This window comes from Bos grunniens, chromosome 16 (genome assembly GCF_055505025.1).
Source record: "Bos grunniens cultivar Pamir isolate PY7600 chromosome 16, Bosgru_T2T1.0, whole genome shotgun sequence".
NCBI lineage: Eukaryota > Metazoa > Chordata > Mammalia > Artiodactyla > Bovidae > Bos > Bos grunniens.
The window spans coordinates 52,740,394-52,765,385 of record NC_141180.1 but is presented as its reverse complement, the minus strand read 5'-3'; the positions used below and the strand labels follow the sequence as shown (position 1 = coordinate 52,765,385).

The window sequence follows — 24,992 nt, the reverse complement described above, 5'->3', positions numbered from 1 at the left end:
GAATTATTTATTTGGGATACGTGTGAGTAAGTGTGTGCCCCTACTTAGTCGTTCAGTCATGTCCGACTCTTTGCGAGTCTATGGACTGGAGCCCACCAGGCTCCACCAGAGGTTTTCCAGGCAAGAATACTGGAGTTAAGTTGCCATTTCCTACTCCAGAGGATTTTCTCAGGGATCACACCTGAGTGAGTGAGTGAAGTCGCCAAGTCGTGTCCAACTCCTTGCTTCCCCATGTACTGTACTGTAGCCTACCAGGCTCCTCAGTCCATGAAATTTTCCAGGCAAGAGTACTGGAGTGGGGTTGCCATTTCCTTCTCCAGGGGATCTTCCCGACTCAGGGATTGAACCCGGATCTCCGGCATTGTATGCAGACGCTTTACTGTCTGAGCCACCAGGGAAGCCCCCGACTTTCTGAGAGCCGATGCTAAAGGAGTCACTGCTTTTTCAACGTAAATGAAAAAGCTCTGGCCCCCAGGCCAGCAGACGAGTTCTGTGGATCATGGCCCACACTGGTCCCAGGGAAAACCAGAAGCTTCGTGAGAAATGGGAGACGGAGGTCCCCCTGAGGCAAGGAGCCGGCCCGGGCGAGGTTAGAGCTGGTAGTGAAGGAAGGAAGGAGGCCCGGCGCCCCTGGGGCCGACCTCGGGCCGTGGCTCCTGGTCTGCGGCTGCACAGGAAGACTTGGGGCACCAGCCAAATGCCTGGAAAGCAACAGCAGCCTCGGGTGTGAAATGGTCCAAACTAGGAAGTGCAGAGCTAAGGGGGACCACTCCCAGCCCCTCCGCGAGGGTCCACACCCGGGGCTCCGGCGAGTCCCAGGACAGGACACACGTGGAGAGGGCGCGGCAGGCAGGACGGGCCCCACACCCTACGCGATGCCACCAGGCCTCTTCTGCTTCTTCCTTCACGGAAGGCAATGTTGCCATCTCACGTCCAGGTCTCCAGATGGTGATTCCAGGCAGGCGGATTCTTTACCACTGCACCATGTGGGAAGCCCCATTTATTTTGAATGTTAACCTTTTATTATATATATGGTTTGCAAATATTTTCTCCCATTTTCTAGATTGCTTTTTCTTTTCATTGATGGTTTCCTTTGCTGTGCAACTTTCTAATTTGAGGTAATCAACACTTACTTGCTGCTGCTGCTGCTGCTGCTAAGTCGCTTCAGTCGTGTCCGACTCTGTGCGACCCCATAGACGGCAGCCTGCCAGGCTCCCCTGTCCCTGGGATTCTCCAGGCAAGAACACTGGAGTGGGTTGCCATTTCCCTCTCCAATGCATGAAAGTGAAAAGTGAAAGTGAAGTCTCCCAGTAGTGTCTGACTCTTCGAGACCGCATGGACTGTAGCCCACCAGGCTCCTCTGCCCATCACACTTACTTATTTTTGCTATTATTGCCTTGCTTTTTGTGTCAAATCCAAAATCACCGAGATCAATGTCAAGTGGCTTACAGCCTGTTTTCTTCCAGGAGTTTTATGATTTTGGGTCTCATGTTCAAGTCTTCAATTAATTTTGAGTTAATTTCTGTATGGTGTAAGATAGTGGTTCAGTTTCATTCTTTTGCATGTAGCTGTTCAGTTTTCCCAACACCACTTATTAAAGAGACTGTCCTTTCACCTATTGTATATTTTTGGCTCCTTTATTTAAATTAATAGACCATATACACTTGTGTTCATTTCTGGGCTCTCTACTCCATTCCATTGATCTGCTGCTGCTGCTGCTAAGTCGCTTCAGTCGTGTCCGACTCTGTGCGACCCCATAGACGGCAGCCCACCAGGCTCCCCCATCCCTGGGATTCTCCAGGCAAGAGTACTGAAGTGAGTTGCCATTTCCTTGATCTATGTGTCTGTTTTTATGCCAATACAACATTGTTTTGTTTACCACAGTTCTATAATATAGGTGGAAAACAGAAATCAAGATGCCTCCCTCTTTGTTTTTTCTCAAGGTTCCTTTGTCTATTCAGGGTCTTTTATGGTTCCATACATATTTTAGGATTGTTTATTCTATTTCTGTGAAAAATGCCATTGGAATTTTGGTAAGTATTGTTTTGAATCTGTAGATTGCTTTGGGTAGCAAAGAGTATTTTAACAATATTAATTTTTTCAATCTATAAGCACAAATGATCTCTCCATTTATTGTGTCTTCTTTAATTTCCTTCATCAATGTCTTTAGTTTTCAGTATCAGATATTTCACTTCTTTAGTTAAATATATTTTTAGATATTTTATTCTTTTTGATGCAGTTATAAATGGGATTTTCTACATTAGAAAATCTAAATTTCTCTTTATAAGAGTTTGTTTGTGTATAGAAATGCAACTAATTTTTACATACTAGTTTTGTCTACTGCAACTTTATGGAATTCGTTAGTTCTAACACTGTTTTGGTAGAAGCTTTAGGGTATTCTACATTTAATATTATGTCGTCTGGAAATAGTGACAGTTTTATGTCTTCTTTTTTAATTTAGTTGCTTTTTTTTTTGCCTACTGTCTATGGCTAGAACTTCCAACACTGTGTTGAATAAAAGTGGCAAGAGTGAGCATCCTTATCTTGTTTCTCATCCTATAAAAACAAATTTCAGTTCTTCCTCATTGATATGATGTTAGCTATGGCTTTGTCACATATGACCTTTATTATGTTGAGCTATATTCCTTCTAAAGCCAACTTGTTGAGCATCTTTCTCATAAATCAAAATTGAATTTTGTCAAATGCTTCTTCTGCATCCATTGAGATGATCATATGATGTTTACCCTTCATTTTGTTAATATGGTGTACCACATTGATTGATTCGTGGATGCTGAAGCATCCTTAAATCCATCCCTGGAAAAAAACCCTGCTTGATTATGGTTTATGATCCTTTTAATATATTGTTGAATTCAATTTGCTTATATTTTTGTGTATTTTTGTGTCTATGTTCATTAGAGATAATTTTCTTTTCTTGTAGTATCCTGTCTGGTTTTAGTATCAGGGTAATGCTATCCTGATTAAAAAAACAAAAATGAGTTTGAAAGTGTTTCCTCTTCTTCTGTCTTTTGGAAGAATTTGAGAAGGATTGGTATCAACTCCTCTGTATATGTTTGGTAGAATTCACCAGTGAAGCCAACTGGTGCCAGACTTTTGCTTGTTGGGAGGTTTTTATTTATTGATGGTGGCTCAGATGGTAAAGAATCCACTTGCCATGTGAGAGACCTGGGTTCAATGTCTGGTTTGGGAAGGTCCCCCTGGAGGAGGGCAACCCACTCCAGTATTCTGACCTGGAGAATTCCAGGGACAGAGGAGCCTGGCAGGCTGCAGTCCGTGGGGTCGCAGAGTCAGACATGACTGAGCAACTTTCACTTTCACCTCAATCTTTTTACTAGTAACCAGTCTGTTCAGATTTCCTGATTCTTCATGATTCAGTCTTGATAGGTTGGATATTTCTAGGAATTTATCCATTTCTTTTAGGTTGTCCAGTTTGCTGGTATATGATTTTTCCCAGTGGTCTGTTATGATTTTTTATATTTCTATAGTATCAGTTGCAACGTCTCAATTCTCATTTCTGATTTTACTGATTTGCATGTTCTTTATCCTTTTTCTTAGTGAGTCTAGCTACAGATTTTTCAAGTTTTATAAGAAAAACAGCTTTTAATCCTATTGAGTTTTTTTCTGTCGATTTTTTAGTAACCATTTCTGCACTGATCTTTCCTTCCTTCTATTAACTTTGTGCTTCATTTGTTCTTCTTTTTGTCATTCCAAGAGGTGTGTTAAATTGAGAAGCCTACCCCTCAGACTGAAGTTTTGATATAAGCAAATAGCCTCTTTCACTGGAAACCTTGGCACGTTCAGTCAGTCCTCTGTGTTGGGTCCTGGGATGGGTGAGTCCCCATGGACCTTTTAAGGGATGTTTCTCAGATTGCTATAACCTTTTGAGTCTTGTGGATACAACCCTATTGACTTTTAAAGCTATATGTATTGTGGAATTTTTTTCTCAGGTGCAGGTCCTGAAGTTGAGCTCAGGGTTGTGAGTTCCCTGCCAACTGTGGGACACCACACCATGGCAAGGTTGTGTCTCAGCCTCTCCTACCTGTTACAGTGTGGGGTCTTATCTCTTTCATCCAAGTATAGGAGTCACTCAGGTAGTTTTTGGTTTTCTTCCAGATATTATTGCTCCCTATGTGTAGGGGGCGCTAGTGGTAAAGAACCCACATGCCTTTGCAGGAGACACAAGAGACAGGGGTTTGATCCCTAGATCAGGAAGATCTCCTGGAGGAGGGCATGGCAACCCACTCCAGTATTTTTGCCTAGAGAATTCCATGTACAGAGGAACCTGTCAGGCTACAGTCCATAGGGTCACCCAGAGTCAGAAATGACTGAAGTGACTGAAGCAACTTAGCATGCATGCGTGTGTAGCTGTAGATTCAGTGTGGCCATGAGAGGGAGGGAGTTCAGAATCCTCCTATGTCACTACCTCGAACCAGATCTCTGAGATTTTTTTTTCATTCATGTAACAAATGTTCATATAAAACAAACACTGTTCTGAGTACTTTACAAATTCTGATTTATGTGTGAGAAGATGAGGGTTAGATTAGAGCACAGAAAAAAATTTTAATAAGGTAGTCTGGACACCTAGTAAAGGGTTTCACCGGAGCAGATTTAATTCTGAAGAATGTAGATTTACTGTAGGACTGCAAGAAGGATGAGAGAAGGACCAAAGTCCTGAGCAAGCAGTGGAGTTCAGGGCACCAGGAGAGTGGGAGGCCATGTAGAGTCCTTACCCAGAGAACCACTTGATCTATACCTTGATTTCAAATTTCCAGTCTCCAGAACTGTGAGAGAATAAATTGCTGTTGTTTTAAGTCACCCAGTTTGTGGTAATTTGTTACAATGGCCACAGGAAACTAATACTGATTTTGGTACTACTTGGTAATTGCTGCTGCAACAATATTACCTAATAATATAGAAATGGCTTTGGATGTGTAGATGCTGGAATAATATCTGAACAGGGACATAGGAGCCAAGCTGAGAGCTAAGTTCAGGGGCAAATTGAAAGGTTTATATACATATGAATGGTACCGTCACAGCTGAAGGGGTGAATACTCATTAATTAATTCCATAAATATTTATGGGTTATTTTCCAGGTAAGAGATATTGTGAGACATTATAATAGTTTATAAGACCAACTTATTGATGTTATGAAGCTTTCATTGCAACAGGGAAAACAGACATTAAATAGCTAACAACACAATTAGTTAAAATAATAATCTATGCTATTAGGAAGTATAGAGTAGTACCTGAACAAGGTGAATGTTTTTAGCAGAATATGTGTTGTTACCCATACCACTCATGAATTAATGCAACAAGTTTTCACTCTCTGAAGTATTCTTAGCAAAAATGATTCCCTATGGTTATGCTTAAATAGATCTTTCAACCTCAAAAAGTAATATCTTATCTAAAGAAATGAGATTAAAAGCCTAACAGCATTTTAAATGATAACAAGAACACAAGTAATCATTAATAATGGACCACATTCCATCTGAATTATTCAGCAAAATGGTCCTGTCCTTCCAGGCAAGAAAGGAAATGCCTGGTTAGAAAGGATGGGACACGGAGTATCAGTCTGAGAAAGATTTCCTTCTGATTATTTCTCCCCAAAGTATAGGAGAAATACTATATAGCTAACTCTAAACTAGGTTGTACCATTTAGATGAGGTGAATCCATAGACATGTGACACAGCTAAGCTATAGAACAATGTCCTCAGTGAGCCCTAGCATGTGCCAGGCCATACCACCATCATTGGCCAGACAGACCTTTGCACAGGACTGAGCCCTGCCAAATGCTTCTTATGGAACAGAAATGAGGGTGGTTTTCCAGGTGACCACACATAAGGTACACAAGAAGACTTCAGACCTCCTTATGCACCACATTCCACACAACTAGAGAAAGAACTTGTTTTGTTTTCATTTTAAAATGGAGTTCTTTAAAAAAAAAAAAACTATAATATAGCTACAATAACAGCAACAGTAGAGGCTTTTCTCCTCTTCTTTAAAATATTAGTGACACTAGAGCCAGTTTGTATCCAGGCATGTCTTACATTCTATTTTTGAAGAATAGTTGAGTGTTTTTATTGAAACAAAATTTATTTCTAGTGTAGATTGGGGAAAACGTCAGATCAATAATATTTCTCATGTAACATGAATTGTTCTCTCTAGGCTTTCATAAAACTGAAGAAGATTTTAGTCTTACCTGATTTCAACCCAAACAAGATTGCTCTCGTTTCTGTTGCTTGTTGCTCTATGTGCCAGTGGGTTATAGCCTTGAATAACTACCATGAAGCACAGAAGGTATGCTTTTCCCTCTTAAACACCTGTAACAATTTGCAAGTGATAACGTCATTGTCCCAGAAAAGCATTTAATGCTCAAATGAACTTCTGTGGAAAGAATGCTTAATGAAAAACACTTTTACAACCATATTATGTTAACTCTTAGACATCAAATTCTCCTGTCATGTTCTTGAATTTATGACAACTATGCTATTGTTTTATTTGTTTTAATGTTTCTCCATATTAAGTAATTTCCCTTTGTACACTAATTCTAAGAAAGCTTAAGAGTTGACGTATGTAAGTGTCTTTTAATCTTAAGTGGTATTTTTAACAGTGAACTTAAGCACTTAAATTTTGTGACATTCTGTTTAAGCTGGTGGGCCCTAAACAAATCCAAGTGGCTGAAGCTCAAAATGTCCTAAAAATAGCACAACAAAGGTTGGATGAGAAACAAAGAGGTTTACAGCTGGTAAGAAATTTCTTTACTTGTTAGACTCTCAAAGTCTTTATGAACTAGACAGAAACATCAGGAAAGAGTCATTATCTCAATGACTTTATCAGTTTAATGTAAAATAAAGATAATAATACAGGTAGTGAAAAGATCAATTGTGATTAATTAAATAATATAAGTACTATAGGGCTTTCCAGGTGTGGTTGTTGTTTAGTCAGTAAGCTGTGTCTGATTTCTTTGCTACCCCATGGACTGCAACATGGCAGCCTCCTCAGTCTTTCACTGTCTCCCAGAGTTTGCTCAAATTCGTATCCACTGAGTTGTTGATGCTATCTAACCATCTCATTCTCTGCCACCTCCTTCTCCTTTTGCCTTCTATCTTCCCCAGAATCAGGGTCTTTTCCAGTGAGTCAGCTCTTCACATCAAGTAGGCCAAGTATTGGAGCTTCAGCTTCAGCATCAGTCCTTCCAATGAATATTCAAGGTTTATTTCCTTTAGGATGGACTGGTTTGATCTCCTTGCAGTCCAAGGGACTCTCAAGAGACTTCTCCAGCACTACAATTCCAGAGCATCAATTCTGTGGCACTCAGCCTTCTTTATGGTCCAACTATCACATCTGTACATGACTACTAGAAAAAACCATAGTATTGACTATACAGACCTTTGTCAGCAAAGTGAAATCTCTGCTTTTTAATAAGCTTTGTCAAGTAAAGTTTGTCATACTTACCTTCCAAAGAGCAAAGTGTGTTTTTTCATGGCTGCAGTCAATGTCCACAGTGATTTTGAAGCCCAAGAAAATAAAATCTGTCACTGTTTCCACTTTGTCCTCTTCTATTTGCCATGAAGTGATGGGACCAGTTGAACGATCTTAGTTTTTTGAATGTTGAGTTTTAAGCCAGCTTTTTCACTCTCCTCTTTCATCCTTGTCAAGAAGCTCTTTAGTTTCTCTTCACTTTCTTGCCATTAGAGTGTTACCATTAGCATATCTGAGGTTGTTGATATTTCTCCCAGCAGTCTTAATTCTAGCTTGTGATTCATCCAGCCCAGCATTTCACGTTATGTGTTCTGAATATAAGTTAAAAAAGCAGGGTGACAATATACAGCCTTGTAGTACTCCTTTCCCAATTTTGAACCAGTCAGTTGTTCTTTGTCTGGTTCTAACTGTTGCTTCTTGGCCTGCATACAAATTTCTCAGGAGACAGATAAGGTGGTCTAATACTCCCATCTCTAAGAATTTTCCACAATTTGTTGTGATCCACACAATCAAAGGCTTTAGCATTGTCAATGAAGCAGAAGTACATATTTTTCTGAAATTCCTTTGCTTTCTCCATGATCCAGTGGATGTTGGCAATTTGATCTCTGGTTCCTCTGCCTTTTCTAGACCCAGGCTATACATCTGAAAGTTCTTGATTCATGCACTGTTGAGCTCTAGCTTAAAGGATTTTGAGCATAACCTTTTTAGCATGTGAAATGAGTACAGTTGTACAGTAGTTTGAACATTCTTTGGCATTGCCCTTCTTTGGGATTGGAATGAAAACTGACCTTTTCCAGTCCTGTGACCACTGCTGAATTTTCCAAATTTGCTGGCACATTGAGTGAAGTGCTTTAACACTATCATCTTTTAGGATTTGAAATAGCTCAGTTGGAATTCCATCACCTCCACTAGCTTTGTTTATAGTAATGCTTCCTAAAGCCCACTTGACCTCATACTCCAGGATGTCCAACTCTAGGTGAGTGACCACACCATCATGGTTATCTGGATCATTAAGACCTTTTTTGTATAGTTCTGTGTATTTTTGCCACCTCTTCTTAATCTCTTCTGCTTCTGTTAGGTACTTATCATTTCTGTCCTTTATCTTGCTCATCCATGCATGAAATATTCCCTTGATAGTTCTAATTATTTTATGAGATCTCTAGTTTTGCCCATTCTGTTGTTTTCCTCCATTTGTTTCATTGTTCATTTAATAAGGCCTTCTTATCTCTCCTTGTTCCCCCAGGTGGTACAGTAGTGAAGAATCCACCTGCCAGTGCAAGAGATGCTGGCTGGACCTTTGCGTTAGGAAGATCCCCTGGAGTAGGAAATGGCAACCCACTCCAGTGTTCTTGCCTGGAAAATCCCATGGACAGCAGAGCCTGGTGGGCTACAGTCCATGGCATCACAAAGATTCGGACACGACTGAGCAACTGAGCACACACACACGTAAATACTAACGTACAGGTCTTACTGCCTGACACATAGTAACACACTCAGTAATGTTAGCTAATGTTATATCACTAATATATCAATTTACCATTTATCCCAGGACATCTTTATAACTTCAGTTTACTGAAGACTTAATATCAATCTATGTTTTTTTTAAAAACTGTTTAGCCTGTTTCTATTAATTACTTTGTTGCTGTGTAAAATCATGGTTATTATTTTAATGGGCTTCCCAGGTGGCTCAGTGGTAAAGAATCTGCCTACCAGTGCAGGAGACTTAAGAGACATGGGTCTGATCCCTGGGTGGGGAAGATCCCCTGGAGAAGGAAACGGCAACACACTTGAGTATTCTTGCCTGAAAAAGTCCCATGGACAGAAGAGCCTGACGGGCTACAGTCCATGGAGTTGCAAAGAAGTCAGACACGACTTAGCGACTAAGCACAAGCACATTCCTTGGATGTCTCAATTTTAAATAAGAGTATCACAATGAAAACTAAAACTAGAATTGAGATCATTAATCCCTCTCCCCTACATAGCTCACATACCTTTTGAGAATGGGTAAGGCAATATACTTCTGAGACGGCCACTGACATCTTTATTTGGACTTAACATCTTTCCCTACATTTTAATGTAGTTACCAACATTTTAAAATCTGAAAATTTCATTTAAAATCTACATTCTCTTGAAAATTCAGGAAATCTGACAGCCTAAGCTAGCATTCTTACATGGCTATCATAAACCCCTCAATTCACTTCAAGTATTTATATTACCTACCTGGTCCCATAGATATTTCTTGCAAGCTTAAGAGATATAAAAAGTATTGGACATTTTTTAAGGAAATAACAACAAATTTGAACTGAATTTATTTTATGTTGCTATGTAGTTTTATTGTGCTTATTTTTGATGCTTGGTATTTTCAATTTGGATATTTACTCAATTTTCCTGATGTCCTTTATTTTGTGTGTGTGTTTTAGTATTTTCACTCATCTATCCAACAAATGTTTGTTTACAGTATTGCTCATTTGTTTTTATTATTGTTGCATGGTATAAGACAGAAAGATAAACTGCAAATTCTTTTCAGAATTGTATTCGCTAATACTCCACATTCCCTTCCAGGTCTACAGGCTTCATAAGAAGTTTCTAATATTTTAACTCATTGAATGCAAACAAGTATATTTTAAATGTGTATTTTTACATTTGTGTGCTCAGTTGCTCAGTCGTGTCTGACTCTTTGTGGCCCCATGGACTGTACACCACCAGGCTCCTCTGGCCATGGGATTCTCCAGGCAAGAATACTGGAGTGATTGCCACTTCCTACTCTAGGGGGATCTTCCCAACCCAGGGACTGAACCTGAGTCTCCCGTCTCCTGCACTGGCAGATGGATTCTTTACCACTGGTACCACCTGGGAAGCCCCATTTCTACACTTAATATTTTAAAATTGAGTGTAATAGTTAACTCCATTAGTTTTAAACTCTTTGTTGAGATTTTCTACTTACTCAACCATGCACTGTCTCCCATTTTATAAACAGGTTTCTTTGTTCACCTGGGTCCTAGTATTAAAAAAAATTCTGAAAAGTCTCTGAAACTTTGGGGAAAATAAATAATACCAGAACCTTAGTTTAATTATATTTCACTGTATATTGAAATTTATATTTCACTAAATGTGTTACCTTGGAGGCGCACAGTAACTGTCTGTCATATAATAGAAATTTCACGTGTTTATTTGAATTGATAAGCCCTACACTTTAATATTTAAATAACTCACTAGTTCATAAGTAACAAAGAAAGAGTTTTCTGAGTAATCTAAACAGAAAGTATAAGCAAGAAAAGAAACCAACATAATACATGAAAGAGCAAACAACTGAATAATTATTATGGGTGTAATAGGACTAAGTAATAAATCATTAGAATAACCATGCCAAAAGTCACTAATGTGTATATTTTTGTGAAAATTAGGTATTTTCACAAGGATAACATCTTAGAAATCGGAGGAGAAATTACAGATCACTAACTGTATTCAGTAGGCATAATTTTGTATATACAATTACATGTACGTATCATATTCAAGTCTTCACGCTAAACCCTGTCTTCAGAGATTTTGAGGACATGAAAAAAGAATAATAAGACTATAAGACCATAGCCCAAGAGATAATACCTGGCAATGTATAATTCCTTCAAAAAATGATTTTTGTAGCCAGTATAGATCCATGTGGACTTACCAAGCTAAAACTTTATGACAGCTGGAAGTTGATAAGAATTTTAAAGAATGCCTAGGATTTACATCCATTTAAGGGAGGAGTCCAGGCATAAGGGAAGAATACAAGACAAATCCCAGAGGCAAGAAAATTTAGGAAATGTTTAGAAAATATGGAATAAGCCAATCTGGCTGTACTGTAATATTGAAAAGGAGATGAAATTGGGAAGGAAGATTGGGATTAGGTTGTGGGTGTTTTTGTTGGCAGGGTCAAAACACTGGACTCTCTCCTTAGGCAATCTTTTCTATAAGAATTCACCAAATGTTTTTGAGCAAGGATTATCAAGATAAGTGGTAATTTAAGAAAACAGTTTCATCAACTAATCATGAAAATATGTTTTCTACTTAACAGCCTGTGCTTAGTCGTTCAGTCGTGTCCAACTCTTTGTGACCCCATGGACTGTAGCCCTCTAGGCTCCTCTGTCCATGGGATTCTCCAGGCAAGAATACTGGAGTGAGTTGCCATGCCCTCCTCCAAGGGATCTTCTCAACCCAGGGATCAAACCCAGGTCTCCTGCATTGCAGGCGGATTCTTTACCATCTGAGCCATCCAGGAAGCCCCTACTTACAGCCTAGGGATAATTTAATAGTTGCTTCATCCCACCAGTCCAACTTCAAAAACTCATTAGTTTCTAGTGATCAGAGTACCTGGGATGAAAAATGTTCCATTGGTTCCTTAAAAGAAGGAAACTAGATATGATACAAAGTTTTCTGTGAAAAATAAATCAGAAATGAATCTTCAGATACCAAAATTGTAAGAAAGCTTATCAAGGAAGATGGAAGTTTTTTTAAAAGTTCAGTATCAAGTAATCATTCATTTAATTATCGCAATGTACATTTTCATTGATAATATATCTATCTTTCCAGGAAGATTTTCCAGGATGTGAAATGAAATGGTTACACACCATATTTGCATAAATGACAGATAAACTCTTAAGGCAAAATGAGAATAAGAATTTGTCTCAATACTGAATTAATTGTCTTTCAGGTTGAAGAACATCTTCAGTCTTTGCAAGAAGCCTACAAAGAGATTGTTGCTGAAAAAGAACTATTAGCCCATCGAAGAAAACTGGCCACCAAGCGCCTACAGTGTGCATCTATCTTACTAACTGCCTTGGAAGATGAGAAGGCAGGACTTTCTTTGGTTTTATATCTCCTTCATTAATTTCTACTAGACTTCACAAACCCCAGATGCTGCTTTCATTGAAGGCCATATCATACTGCTTAAAACTATTTTACTATCAGTTTCCCTTTTAAGATCAATAGACAGTTCCATAATGGCAGGTGGCATGGGAGTAAAGGATACCAGGTGGCACAGGAGTAAAGAATTCACCTGCAAACACAGGGGACACAAGAGACCCGGTTCAATCCCTGGGTTGGGAAGATCACCTGGAGAAGGAAATGGCAACACACTCCAGTGTTCTTGTCTGAAAAAATCCCATTGACAGAGGAACCTAGCAGGCTATAGTCTACGGGGTCACAAAGAGTCAGACACTACTGAGCACATACACAGGCAATTCTACTGAGATAAAAATAAAAGAATCTTGATTAAATAGTCTTAAAACAGGGGTAACAGAGTAAAAGGATCAAAAGGTTGTGCCTAAAACATCAGCACGCTTTGTCTGATGAGGCCCAAAATAATAAATCTGCCTATGAGTATGGCATGAGTTTTCCTGTTCTAGCAGAGAAATAACCCCAGCTAAATGTAGAAACATGGGTGGGGCTGAAATGAAGGGTATGTCTTTAGACCGGAAAAGAACATTTTTGTTTTGTTTTGTCAGTCTTCTGACCTATTTTATCTCATCTTTTTATTTCTCTTCTAATTCATCTGCTTTCTCTATACTTGAATCCTTAGTCAGCTGACTAGAGTCTTGGTTTAAGTCATTACTCAGCTATCTCAAAGAATCTTACAAAATTCTCAAGATAATTTTAATTTACTTTAATTGTTTAGATAAATATATATCACAGAAGACTGCTACGGGGCAGGGAGAAAGAGGTTATGAAATGAGACCAACCAGAGAGAGATCACAGAGGAAGATTACTGATATCCTTGTGAATCAAGAATATGTTGAGAGGAAGTAGAACAGCTTATCTCAGATCTTAAGCTTTCAGATGATGTGGTTCTTGCTCAACATGCTTTTATTCTTGATCAGTCAAGCGCATACGCAGTTGTAGAAGGAGGGTATGTAGCCAAAGAATATGGATTCAGATCCTAGCTGCATTCTTCAGAAGCTTTGTGAACTTGCTTAACTTTTCTAAGCTTTAATGTCTTGATCTTAAAATAAAGTCAATGGGCTTTTACTTAACAGAATATTGAAAGCCTCTCATGAGATTTTTTTTTTAAATGTCAGTCAGATAAGTAAATATTCAAAAGTGCTGGTCATTATTACCATCATTGAACACCATTAATAATACATTGTCAGTTCAGTTAAGTCACTCAGTCATATCCAACTCTTTGTGAGCCCATGAACCACAGCACACCAAGCCTCCCTGTCCATCACCAACTCCCAGAGTTTACCCAAACTCATGTCCATTGAGTCGGTGATGCCATCCAACCTTCTCATCCCCTGTCGTCCCCTTCTCCTCCTGCCCTCAATCTTTCCCAGCATCAGGGTCTTTTCAAGAGAGTTAGCTCTTCTCATCAGGTGGCCAAAGTATTGGAGTTTCAGCTTCATCATGAGTCCTTCCAATGAATATTCAGGACTGATTTCCTTTATGATGGATTGGTTGGATCTCCTTGCAGTCCAGGGGACTCTCAAGAGTCTTCTCCAACACCACAGTTCAAAAACATCAATTCTTTGGCAGTCAGCTTTCTTTATAGTCCAACCCTCACATCCATACATGACTACTGGAAAAACCATAGCCTTGACTAGATGGACATTTGTTGGCAAAGTAACATCTCTGCTTTTTAATATGTTGTCTAGGTTGGTCATAACTTTTCTCCCAAGAAGTAAGTGTCTTTTAATTTCATGGCTGCAGCCACCATCTGCAGTGATTTTGGAGCCCAAAAAAGTAGTCAGCCACTGTTTGCACTGTTTCTCCATCTATTTGCCATGAAGTGATGGGACCAGATGCCATGATCTTTGTTTTCTGAATGTTGAACTCTAAGCCAACTTTTTCACTCTCCACTTTCACTTTCATCAAGAGGCTCTTTAGTTCTTCACTTTCTGCCAAAAGGGTGGTGTCATCTGCATATCTGAAGTTATTGATATTTTTCCCAGCATTGTTGATTCCAGCTTGTGCTTCATTCAGCCCAGCATTTCTCATGATGTACTCTGCATATAAGTTAAATAAGCAGGGTGACAATATACAGCCTTGATGTACTCCTTTTCCTATTTGGAACCAGTCTGTTGTTCCATGTCCAGTTCTAACTGTTGCTTCCTAATCTGCATACAGATTTCTTAAGAGGCAGGTCAGGTGGTCTGGTATTCCCATCTCTTGAAGAATTTTCCACAGTTTATTGCAATCCACACAGTCAAAGGCTTTGGTGTAGTCAATAAAGCAGAATTACATGTTTTCCTGAACTCCCTTGCTTTTTCGGTGATCCAGCAGATGTTGGCAATTTAATTTCTGGTTCCTCTGCCTTTTCTAAAACCAGCTTGAACATCTGGAATTTCACGGTTCACATATTGTTGAAGCCTGGCTTGGAGAATTTTGAGTATTACTTTACTGGTGTATGAGATGAGTGCAATTGTGCGGTAGTCTGAGCATTCTTTGGCATTGCCTCTCTTTGGGATTGGAATGAAAACTGACCTTTTCCAGTCCTGTGGCCACTGCTGAGTTTTCCAAATTTGCTGGCATATTGAATGCAGCACTTGCACAGCATCATCTTTTAGGATTTGAAATAGCTCAACTGGAATTCCATCACCTCCACTAGCTTTGTTTGTAGTGATGCTTCTTAAGACCCGCTTGATTCACATTTCAGGATTTCTGACTCTAGGTGAGTGATCACACCATCATGATTATCTGGGTCGTAAACATCTTTTTTGTACACTCCTTCTGTGTATTCTTGCCATCTCTTCCTCTTCTTAATATCTTCTGTTTCTGTTAGGTCCATACCATTTCTGTCCTTTATTGTGCCCATCTTTGTATGAAATGTTCCCTTGGTATCTCTAATTTTCTTGATGAGATCTCTAGTCTTTCCCATTCTATTGTTTTCCTCTATTTCTTTGCACTGAAAAGTGCAAAGGCTTTATACAAAGGCTTTCTTATCTGTCCTCGCTATTCTTTGGAACTCTGCATTCAAATTGGTATATCTTTCCTTGTCTCCTTTGTTTTTTGCTTCTCTTCTTTTCACAGCTATTTGTAAGGCGTCCTCAGACAGCCATTTTGCTTTTTTGCATTTCTTTTTTTGGGAGATGGTCTTGCTCCCTGTCTCCTGTACAATGTTATAAATAATATAATGAATCATTATTTTAAAAATTATCCTACTTTATCACACAAAGTATTTGAAATGGCTATCAGTCTTAGCAAATATGAGAGTACAAATCCAAGAATAGGACTCATGTTCTCCTCAAAAAGCAGTTTGTTTTTTCATATGATCCATTGTTAATTTTTGGAGAAGAAAATGGTAATCCATTCCAGTATACTTGACTGGAAAATCCAGTGTACAGAGGAGCCTGGCGGGATATAGTCCATGGGGTCTCAAAGAGTCAGATACAGTTTAGTTGGCTGGACAACAACAACAAACTATTAATTTTAATGCAACTATGGCATAAGAATAGATAGTAACAGCAATAATAGATCCACCCTGGAGACTATTACTATCTAAAATGTCTTACAATAGAATATTTTATATTAAATATCAATAACTTTTTACTTGAACGTTTAGACTCGATGGCAAGAAACAATTGATCAAATAGACAACAAGTTGGAAGGAATTTGGGGTGACATACTTATTTCAGCAGCATGCATTGTCTACAGTGGAGTGTTAACAGCAGAATTTCGCCAATTGATTGTGGAAAAGTGGCAGAATCTTTGTACTGAAAACAACATTTCTTTGTCTTCTAACTTTTCTTTAATTGAAGTCATGGCACAAAAACATGAGGTAGTAACATATTTCTGTTATCCAGTTAAGTGATTGTTGTTGGTTTGGATTGCATGTGTGTGTGTGTGTGTGTGTGTGTGTGCACATGTTCACACATACCTTGGGGCTTGAATCCATTCCTGAGATTATTTTATAAGTAAAAATAAAGAAGTCTGCTTTGTATTTTTTTAATTATACTTCATATACCTCAGTTAAGTCGCCTTAAGTTTCTTATCTTCTGGGAAACAGTCAAAAATATCCCTTTTCCATTGTAATTGTACTATCTTATAAATATAGCCATTTCCTCTCCCAGAAACCCATCTAATTAATAAAATTCTTGTTCTTGTCAAACCATAGTTAGTAGTCTCAGAAATATCCAAAATTATAGACCTTACATTTATCAATTTATCAATAAGTATTTATTGTGTTATCTATGTAAGTTCTGTGCTAATGTTGCAATGGCAAAAAAGAAAACACCTGTTTTTTCATTCATAGAGAATAATTTTGGATTGGTTCTCCCACTAATAACTTAAACTGACCATCAAAAATACAACCCTCAGAAGCGAATACTGGCTTTTAATTTTCACAATGCTAATAATGAATTCAAACCAAAATATATCTGTAATTGGGATTTCCCATGTGGCGCTAGTGGTAAAGAATCCACGTGACAATACAGGAGACACAAGAGATGTGGGTTCGATCCCTGGGTTGGGAAGATCTCCTGGAGTAGAAAGTGGCAACCCACTCCAGTATTCTTGCCTAGAAAATTCCATGGACAGAAAAGCCTCGTGGGCTACAGTCCATGGGGTCACAAAAGCTGAACACAACCGAGCAACTGAACATACATATCAAGTATCAGTAATTACAGTATACGTAAATGGACTAAATGGTACAGTTAAAAGTCTAAGATTGTAAAACTACATAAAAGTATAAACCAAAGCACAAAACAGAAGCTACGTGTTTTTTAGAAAAGACACAGTTAAAACATAAAGAAGATTGGCAATAAAAATGTAGGAAGAAATTTGCCATTTATTACCAAAAATAAAAGACAATAGACTTTAAGGCAAAAAAATGATTGCTAGAATTAAATAAGCTTATGTTAAAATTAGAATTGGTTTAATTCTTCTTCAAGATTATGTTAACAATTCTAAATGTTTGTATCAAATAGCATGACCTCAAAAAGTATAAAGCAAGCATTAAAAGAACTATAGATAAAAATGGACAAATCTACAATCATAGTGAAAATTTAACACATTTCTCTCTATAACTCACAGAAAAAGAACACACAAACCAGTAAGAATAGAAAAGATTTGAACAATGTAATCCACAAATAGACTTATTAATAGGTTAATAAGACACTGCAGCCTACACTTAGAGCGTTCACATTCAATGCCCATATAAAACATTCACATTCAATGTTCAATATAGAACATTACCAAAATTGACCATGTAATGGACTATAAACAAACTTGCAACAAATATCAAAGGAATTGAATCATATAGACTATACTATCTGACAAAAAAGCAGTTGAGCTAGAAGTATATAAAAGCTTCTCTTAAAATCCTCATATTTCGAGAAGTTAGGAAATGTATTCCCAAACTAACCACAGATCAAAGAAGAAATCAGAATTGAATAAATGAATCATTGGCAAAAGATTTTCTTTTGAGATTGGGAACATAACAAAGGTATATCTACTATTTCTGCTTGTATTTACTACTGTAGTGGAGATTCTAAACAGTACAGTAAGGCAAGAAAAAAATAAAAAAAAATTAGAATGGGGAAAGAAGAGAGACAAAAAATATATAATGTTGCAGATTATATGTATCTCAAAATCCAAGAGAATATGTAGATATATCATGAGCATTGATAAACATTTAGCAAATTTTCTGGAATTAAAGTCAGTATACAAAAAAGCCAATTGCATTTCTATATACCAGCAACAAACAGGGTACATGATGTTTTTAGATACAATTTATCACAGCATCATACTGAATCTATCAAAAAGTTGTGTTAAATTATAGAAATAAAACTATAAAATATTATTGACATAAATTTTAGGCAACCTATGTAAATTAAGAGTTATACCATGTTCATGAATTGGAAGACTCAATATTTTGAGGTTGCCAGTTCTTTCCAAACTGATCTAAAGATACAGTGTAATCCCAGTCAACTTTCCAACAGGAAGGGATGTGTGTTTGTGTGTGTGTGTGTGTCAGATGACAAGCTGATTTTAAAAGTTATAAGAAAAGGCAAAGAGCCAAAATGTCCAACACAATGTTGATAAAGAACTAGGTGGGAGAATTTGCAACATCAAGATTTACTTTAAAGCTACAGTAATTAAACAGTGGTATTATTTATCCTCGTGTGTAACAATGTAAGGATAAATAGCTGTACCAATGAAGTAGAACTGAGAGCTCAGAAACAGATCCCTAAATAGGTAGAACTTTGATTTATTTCAAAGGTGACACTGTAGTGCAATGAGGAATGGGTAGGCTTTTCAGTAAACAGTGGTGGATAACTGAATATTCATTTTAAAAATTGACATTATTTTATACTACACACAAAAATTTCATTGAAGTTAAATTATAGACCTAAATGTGAAAGGCAAATTAGTAAGGTGTAATTTAGGAGAATGTATTCATGACCCTAGGTAAAGAAAAGATATCCTAAGCAGAACTAAACACAGAAGAAAAAGTTGACCAATTACATTAAAATACAGACCTTCTGCTCATCAAAAGACACAACTGAGAACATAAAGAGGAAAGTCAAAGTACAGAAAAGGATATCTGTAATACATATGTTCAACAAAGAGCCCTATTCAGAGTAGAAAAGAGAGCCACTATAAAGCACTAAGCAAAAGATACGCAGCCCAGTAAATAAATAGGCAGGAGTCTTGAATAGGCAGCTCACAAACCAGACTATCCAAATAGCCATAAACATAGGAAAGGTTCTTAACCTCATTATTAATTAGGGACTGAAAAGTAAATCTAAAATGAGACGTCTATTGTGACGAACATTCATCCCTACTGATAAACAAAGGAATGTAATGTCCTGAATAATTAGTCATCTTACCAAAAATTTCATATCCCAGTTGTTTAAATTGTTCTTTAGTCCGTTTAAGGGCTTCCCTCATGGCTCAGCTGGTGAAGAATCTGCCCACAATTCAGGAAACCTGGGTTCAATCCCTGGGTTGTGAAGATCCCTGGAGAAGGGAAAAGCTACCCATTCCAGTATTCTGGCCTGGAGAATTCCATGGACTGTATAGCCCATGGGGTTGCAAAGAGTTGGGCATGACTGAAAGACTTTTAAAGATTATTTGCCCTTTTAAAGATTATTTGATAATCTGTAGGATTCTTTAGTATCCTGTACGATATTAAAAGATGTGAAGAAGTTTATGAAACAACCAAAATTCTAATGATTTCTTTCCAGATCCGCCAATGGCATCAACAGGGACTTCCTCTTGGTCAGTATTCAACAGAGAATGCCATCTTGATCAAGAATGGCCTGCAGTGGCCGCTGCTGATTGACCCACATAAGCAAGCACACAACTGGATCCATCAGATGGAAGGACCTCGGCTGCAGGAGCTCTCCACTGAGGATAGCAATTACATCCAAACAATTGAGAATGCCATGAAAACAGGAGGGAGTGTCCTCTTGCAGGTATTTAGACAAAATGACCTAATTCCAGATAGCTAACACACAGATTGTAAATGATAGGTAACTTTGTCAAGGGAAAAAATGATAAATAAATAAGTGCATAAATAAATGCAATATATTTCAGTTCTCTCACGTCTTTCACTGGTATCTAGACATTAAAGATTTACATGTTTTAAATGCTGTGCCATTTCAGCTGATTTATTTGTTGTAAAATGAATTTTTTCTTTATTTTATTTATTTTCAGAATCTTCCTGAAAGATTACCTCCAAGTTTAAAGGAAATTTTGAAGAAGGATATCTACCAGAGAAGAGGACAATACTTCATAAAGATTAATGATTCTGAGATTGAATACAATTCTAAATTTAGGTAATGTCTTTCATAGCTGAATTGACTCAAATATTTATACTTTTAAAGATAGATAATACTGTAGGTCCCATATTTCAGCCCTGATAAGGTTCTCCTGGTGAAAAAAGTCAGATGGCATTTTGAACATTCTTTTTGTTTTCGTGTTGCCAGTAGCACATAATAGTAAACACAATGAAGAACAGATTTTTATGTATAAAGTCATTCCAAACCAATATTTTCAAACTGTGCCTGATAGAAGCTATGGGTTCTATGAGGAGTCTTCAGAAGCAGTGCAAGAAGGGCAGCAATCAGGACGCCCAGCCCCACTTGAACCCATGGACCTCAATTTGATCTGTTTGCACAATATTTTATTTGGGCAGGAAAAGCTTCTGCTTCTTTAAAAAACAAAATCCACTTCTGCTACCTAGAGCAAAAAGATATTTTGCCTAGATAGATAGAAACATTGTGTCCATGTTCCAGGCAGTTATGGACCTCCAGGAAACCAATTCATCAACATATTTCACAAAGCACTATTATACAGCCAGATTTAATTACAACAAAAATACAATTCCCAAGGGAATAAGACTTTGTGTTATCAGGTATGTGCATTCTCTCCTTCAGTTCATAATCAAAAGATTATAGTAAGCAAGTAATCAGTAATGAGAATTAGAAGGTGATTTTAATGGTCCCTAGCCTGGTGCATTTAACTTCTTTACAGGGACTCTGACAGACTGACTCCTTACCAAGTTGTCCTGACTCTTAAACTTGGTCAGTGAATCCTCTAACTTGGGCAGAGCTACCAAATTCTCACTCCTCAACTAATTCTTACTCCTTAGAATTTTCCCTTTTTAGCCTCCTTCCTTCTGTTAGTAACACATTTTCCAAAGTATGTTTCTCAAAGCATCATTTCCAGGGATTTAGTTGGGGTGGGAGTGGGGGGTCACTCGAAAAAGGAACTCTGCATTTTTTTCAAAGACCTGGATGGTATGGGGAGGAAGGAGGAGGAGGGTTCAGGATGGGGAGCACATGTATACCTGTGATGGATTCATTTTGATATTTGGCAAAACTAATACAATTATGTAAAGTTTAAAAATAAAATTAAAAAAAAATTCTTATAAAAAAAAATAAAGACCTGGGTTAAACAAAGTTAAACAAGATTCTTTCCTACAAGGGCTTAAAATCTCTTTATTTGTTGAACAAATCCTCTTCAGAAAATAGTGTTCTACAGAATACACTTTGGAAAGCACTGTGTTAACACCTTCCTTCTCACTGAACACAGCCTGATTGATTAAACAACAGCTTACAAATACTACTGAAGTAACATCGACCTGAACTGATAGCCTTGTCCCCATGTTTGAATTGCATGTTTGAAGAGGTGGTGGAGGGACTATTTTAGAGGGCAGATGATGACAGATTCCTTCTCTCTCACTTGTTAGCCATGTGATATTGGCAACTTATTTAACCTCTGTAAGATAGCATATTCAAAAGCAGAGACATTACTTTGCCAACAAAGGTTCGTCTAGTCAAGGCTATGGTTTTTCCTTTGGTCATGTATGGATGTGACAGTTGGACTGTGAAGAAGTCTGAGCACCAAAGAATTGATGCTTTTGAACTGTGGTGTTGGAGAAGACTCTTGAGAGTCCCTTGGACTGCAAGGAGATCCAACCAGTCCATTCTGAAGGAGATCAGCCCTGGGATTTCTTTGGAAGGAATGATGCTAAAGCTGAAACTCCAGTACTTTGGCCACCTCATGCGAAGAGTTGACTCATTGGAAAAGACTCTGATGCTGGGAGGGATTGGGGGCAGGAGGAGAAGGGGATGACAGAGGATGAGATGGCTGGATGGCATCACCGACTCAATGGACGTGAGTTTGAGTGAACTCTGGGAGTTGGTGATGGACAGGGAGGCCTGGCATGCTGCAATTCATGGGGTTGCAAAGAGTCGGACATGACTGAGCGACTGAACTGAACTAGCTTCCTTCTTGTCCCCTGTCTTCCCTCTGCACAGGCTACTCTCAAGACAGCAACTAGAGTGGTCCTCTTATAAAACATCATGTCTCTCCTCTTCTCAAATTCCTCCATTGGCTTCTTGCTCACTCAGGGTGAAAACCATAGTCTTTACAGTGATCTAGTAGCAAATCAAAACTCCCATTATGTAGCATTTTTTCCTCTTCCTTATGCTTAGACCAAATATGTATATAATTTATGGTTGTATTTTTATTTATTTTTTTCCTAAAAATTAGTTTTATTGAGATGCAATTTATATACAATAAAGTTCACTCATTTAAAATGCAGATTTGATAGGTTTTGACGAACATAGACAGTCCTATAATCATGACTCCAAAGAAGATGTAAAACATTCCATCACCCACAAAAGTGACTCAGGCCCATTTGTAGTCTTTCCCCTACCCCAACCTCCAGGCCCAGGTGACCACTGATTTTCTGTCACAGTGATTTTAGAAATAGAAATTCTTCTTTCACTCAGCATGATGCATATGAGATTTATCACTGCATTGGTATGTGTCAGCAGTCTGTTTCATCTTATTGATGAGTAACATTTCATTGTAGGGAAAGGAATTGGTGTTTGTGATTTTTTTTTTTAATTTTTGTTTCCAGATAGTTTTATTAAAATTTTACATAGTATATTTATGTAAGCTGTTATTTTCTTTTTTTAATTTTTTTTTTTTTTACTATTTTTAAAGCTCTAAATAGTACTTAGTATAAACTGAGAGCCTACTTTGTGCACAAGGCTGAATAAAACTAAAAATTAATCTTGTTTAATTCTGGAAGAAATATTTTTTTGTTATTAAATAAATTTGTTTCATTTTTTTCTCCTGCATATCCTTTGAATAATAACTGGTGCCTTTCTCACATTTTAGGTTATATGTATCTACAGAAATAGACAACCCCTATTTTCCTCCATTCGTTTATAGCTTTGTTACTATGATAAACTTCACAGTAACATTCCAAGGTTTTCAAGATCAACTCTTATCTATTGTATTAAGTCATGAAGTTCCCCATTTAGAAAATCAACGTTTCCAGCTCTTAGAGAGTATTTCCCTTGATGCTAAGACTCTTGAAGAACTGGAGCAAAAAACATTAAATTTACTAGAGAATGCACAAGGTAAGTTAAGACCTTAGTGATATTAGTAGATCCTTGCATACCTTTGTAAAGGACAGAATAAAAGCTGAAAGGACTATTCTGAATTGTTACCAAATATGTGTGTGCTAAGTTGCTTCAATCCTGTCTGACTCTTTGTGACCCTATGGGACCATAGCCTGCCAGGCTCCTCTGTCCGTGGGATTCTCCAGGCAAGAATACTGGAGTGGGTTACCATGCTCACCTCCAGGGGATCTTCCTGACCCAGGGATCGAACTCATGTCTCTTACATCTCCTGCATTAATTAGCAGACGGGTTCTTTACCACTAGCACCACCTCGGAGGTTCCATAGGAAATTCCAAAGATTTTAGAAGCTCTGTGCCAAAAATGAGAATGAAGACCAAAGATATATTTCATATTATAAATCACTAAATAAAGTATATGAAACTATGAAACTTACTATGAAACTTTAAATGCACATATATGCCTGGAAAGATCTGACTTTGTTCCTTTTCTATTTTAATTACACCTAAAAGCTGTTTCTTAGTAACCCATGACTAAGCTGTTATATTAATCACAAGACTAGTTACATAGACAAGGTTTCTATATCTGTTTCTCATGCAAGATTGGAATCATAGTTGTTAACTTCTTGGGGAGCAAAACCAAAACATCTAGGTATTATGTAAAATACATAGAGAGCGACACAATTGATCTAATGAGATTCAGGAACACAGCCTCTCCTATTTTCTGACAAATGTCATATTTTGCTATAATCTTTTCCTAAATTGGACAAACAATAGTTATAACAAGACAAAGGAAAACTTCTTTATGATAACACACATTAGTGCACTATATTCTGTTATTATGCCTTTAGCATTTATTCCCTATCAATTGTTTCTCTATTTAGAGTCTGAGATATTTTTAAAAGGCTACAACTTTTTACAGATAGTACACTTAATAAAAATTGTTCTTGGAAAAAGCTCAATAAAAGACCCCTTGATTTTAAACATATTTTTTTCCTCCTTTCCAAGTTTTAGTAAAAATAGATTATCCTTACCATCCTTTTGTAAATATTTTATATTTGGTGTGACTCCTCACCCACTGTGGGGAAAGGTGAGTCAAGGGTAGTGACTATAAGAAGCAGCCCATAGTTTAGATCCAGATGTAACTTAGACTGCTTCACCTGCATCAATAAGAATATGGTTTCCAGATCTTCAAATGTAATAATCCCATGATTCCTTTCAACGGCCATGTCAAGCTGTGTTCAGTTCTGGATGCCATGTTTCAAGAGGGCTTTTCTCAAATTGTGTCCAGAGGTGAGCATCAAGGGGTCTAGAAATTGTATCACTGAAAATATTTCTAATTTGGACACTAATTTCTCATTTAAATGCTTTCTTTACTGCAATCACCCTCTGTGTTTTTTTCAATCTGATTTTATTGAGGCCTTCAATGGCTAAGTCAAAGATCTCTCTTGGAAAATGTCACATTGCACTCGAAAATATGGGGGTTATTTTCAAATATCTTTTGATATTGATTTCTAACATAATTCCACAGTGATAAAAGATCAGACTGTATGATTTCAGTACCTTTGGACCATGAATTTTTTGCACCTTGTTTTATGTTCCTAGTTTTTATGGCTCCTAGTTTACAGTCTATGGGAAC

The 24,992-nt window shown here is 37.6% G+C and overlaps 1 protein-coding gene across 2 annotated transcripts in view; it reads left to right on the top strand.

Moving 5' to 3' along the window:
• Positions 1 to 24,992, top strand: part of DNAH14 (dynein axonemal heavy chain 14) — a 376,358-nt gene that overhangs the window by 281,446 nt on the left and 69,920 nt on the right. For both annotated transcript variants that reach the window (XM_086345146.1, XM_086345147.1), the window contains 7 exons: positions 6,184 to 6,315; positions 6,668 to 6,763; positions 12,191 to 12,331; positions 16,034 to 16,249; positions 19,659 to 19,889; positions 20,131 to 20,252; positions 23,110 to 23,354. In XM_086345146.1, the coding sequence (XP_086201272.1) occupies positions 6,184 to 6,315; positions 6,668 to 6,763; positions 12,191 to 12,331; positions 16,034 to 16,249; positions 19,659 to 19,889; positions 20,131 to 20,252; positions 23,110 to 23,354 (1,183 nt within the window). The remainder of the gene's footprint in view (positions 1 to 6,183; positions 6,316 to 6,667; positions 6,764 to 12,190; positions 12,332 to 16,033; positions 16,250 to 19,658; positions 19,890 to 20,130; positions 20,253 to 23,109; positions 23,355 to 24,992) is intronic.